This window comes from Nicotiana attenuata, unplaced genomic scaffold (genome assembly GCF_001879085.1).
Source record: "Nicotiana attenuata strain UT unplaced genomic scaffold, NIATTr2, whole genome shotgun sequence".
Taxonomy (NCBI): domain Eukaryota; kingdom Viridiplantae; phylum Streptophyta; class Magnoliopsida; order Solanales; family Solanaceae; genus Nicotiana; species Nicotiana attenuata.
In genome coordinates, this window is record NW_017672453.1 from 97,570 (window position 1) to 99,982 (window position 2,413).

Genomic DNA, 2,413 nt, shown 5'->3' on the forward strand with positions numbered 1-2,413 from the left:
GACCCTATTTTAAGGAGTTTAGATACATCGTCTTGTATGAATGTATGCTTGACCTCAAATTGAGGTCTCCTCTTCTGTTTAACCGAGTGGAACTTCGGGTCCAAACTCTGCTTATGAGTAGTCACCTCTGGTGGGATTGTCATGTCAAGATAGGACCAAGCGAAGCAATCTTAATTAGCTTTAAGAAAATTAATGAGATTTTTTTAGCTCGGGGACTAACCCTGTGCCCAGGTATACCTTTCGATCCGACGATTGCTCAATCAATATGACTTGCTCCAACACTTTGACCGTTGATTTAGTGGCGTCGGTATCATCAGGAGTTATGAATGATCTCGAAACTCAATAATCATCCTCCTCATCGACTCCCCTCAATCCGACCTGGACCGGCATAGGTGATTGCTATTTTACTTCAGCCCTTCTGTTCGGCGTCGTGCTCTTTAATGTCGAAACGGCGGGTACCGGGAGTACTTCATCAACTGTGAACATCTCATTTGTAGCTGGATGTTCTCCGTATACCGTCTTGATTCCTCCTAGTGTAGGGAACTTCAACACCAGGTGCAAGGTCGAAGGAACCGCCCTCATGTTGTACCCATGGTCTACCGAATAGAGCGTTATATCTCATATCTCCTTCGATCACATAGAACTTGATTTCCAGGATTGTCCCGGCAGTGTTCAGCGGTAGGGTTATTTCCCCATTAGTGATTTCGCATGCCATGTTAAATCCGTTCAACACCCGGGCTGCTGGCACTATTTGATCTTGTAACCCCAACTGCTTCACGACCCTTAATTTGATAATGTTGGGCGAGCTACATGGATCAATCAACACACGTTTAACTCGAGACTATTTATAAGTACGGATATTACCAGTGCATCATTATGAGGTTGAACGATGCCCTCGGCATCCTCGTCGTTGAATGAAATGGTTTCCTCCGGTATATAATCTCGGGTTCATTTTCCCTCATGATAAATACATTAATGTGTTTTATCATCGGACCTCGAGGGAAATCAACCCCTCCAATGATCATGTTGATGATGTGTTGAGGTTCCTCCTGTTCGAGCTGTTTGCTGGCGTCCCTGTTTTTGAAGTGGTTCTTGGCTCGATCACTCAGGAATTCTCGTAGGTGCCTGTTATTAAACAACCGGGACACTTCTTCTCTTAATTGCCGGCAATCCTCGATCTTGTGTCCATGAGTGCCATGATACTTACGTATCAAGTTAGGATCTCTTTGGGTAGGGTCGGACTGTAATGGACGAGGCCACTTGGTATTATTGATGCGCCCGATGGCCGACACGATACTGGCAGCATCGACGTTAAAGTTGTATTCTAACAATCTCGGTGCCTTCCTGGCCTTGAGTGGCCTATCAAAACCATTTTTGCTGATTAGACCTCGGCTACTGGGCCCTTGATCGCTTCTTCTGTCGTTCCTTAGAGGGTGACGTTTGGACCTGTTTCCAATTCGATCTCCGCTTTATGGTTGATATCGATCTCGAATTGGACTTGATTATTGATCAATAACTCTCTTAGGTCCGTCGTCGGTTCAGATGGGATAAACTGACCCAGAAGGGGCTCCGAATTGGTCGTCCTCGAGTTTGATTTTTTACTAGTACCTATTGAGGACGTCGGCCCAAGTTACCGCTGGGTACTCTACCAAGGTTTGTTTCAGCTACTGCAAAGCCAAGGAGCTTTGGGGGTTAAGTCCCTGAGTTAATGCTGAACAAGTCCAATCGTCTGCAACCGGAGGTAAATCCATCTGTTCTATTTGAAATCTTGACACGAACTCCATGAGCATCTCATTGTCCGTTTTCTTGACCGTGGAAAGATCCAATTTTCTGGTCTCGACCTTGATTGCCGCGGGATGAGCATTTACAAAAGCATCCACGAGCATAGCGAAAGAATCAATGGAATTTGGGGGCAAGTTGTGGTACCATATCATTGCTCCTTTTGACAGAGTTTCCCCGAACTTCTTCAATAATAGTGACTCGATTTTGCCGTCTTCCAAGTCGTTACCTTTGATCGAGCATGTGTAGGAGGTCACGTGCTCATTTGGGGCGTGGTTCTGTTATATTTTGGAATATCGGGCATACGAAACCTCTTCAGGCTTGGCTTCAGTGCCGCGCTCGGAGGAAAAGGCTTTTGGACAAATTTCTTGGAGTCTGGGCCTTTCAATATTGGAGGCGCTCCTGGGATTTGATCGAACCGGAATTATATGTCTTTACCTTATTGTCGTTTGCCTCAACTTTCTTTTACCTGACTCCACTGTCACGATCCGGAATTTCCACCCTCGGGACCGTTATGGCGCCTAACATTTCGCTTGCTAGGCAAGCGAACGTTAGAATAGTTTTAATCATTTCTAACAAATCAAATTAACCGATGCCAATTAAATTGATATAACTGTAATAGAACTGAAATAAA

The 2,413-nt window shown here is 45.1% G+C and overlaps 1 protein-coding gene across 1 annotated transcript; it reads right to left on the reverse strand.

Annotated features, from left to right (window-relative positions):
* Window positions 1-487: 487 nt before the first annotated feature.
* On the reverse strand, window positions 488-1,934 carry LOC109213266. Its single transcript, XM_019377047.1, has 3 exons — window positions 1,669-1,934; window positions 865-1,446; window positions 488-806 (listed from the first exon to the last, which is right to left on the reverse strand). Exons 1-3 carry the CDS (start codon window positions 1,932-1,934, stop codon window positions 488-490), a joined length of 1,167 nt encoding a protein of 388 aa, XP_019232592.1.
* Window positions 1,935-2,413: the final 479 nt, after the last annotated feature.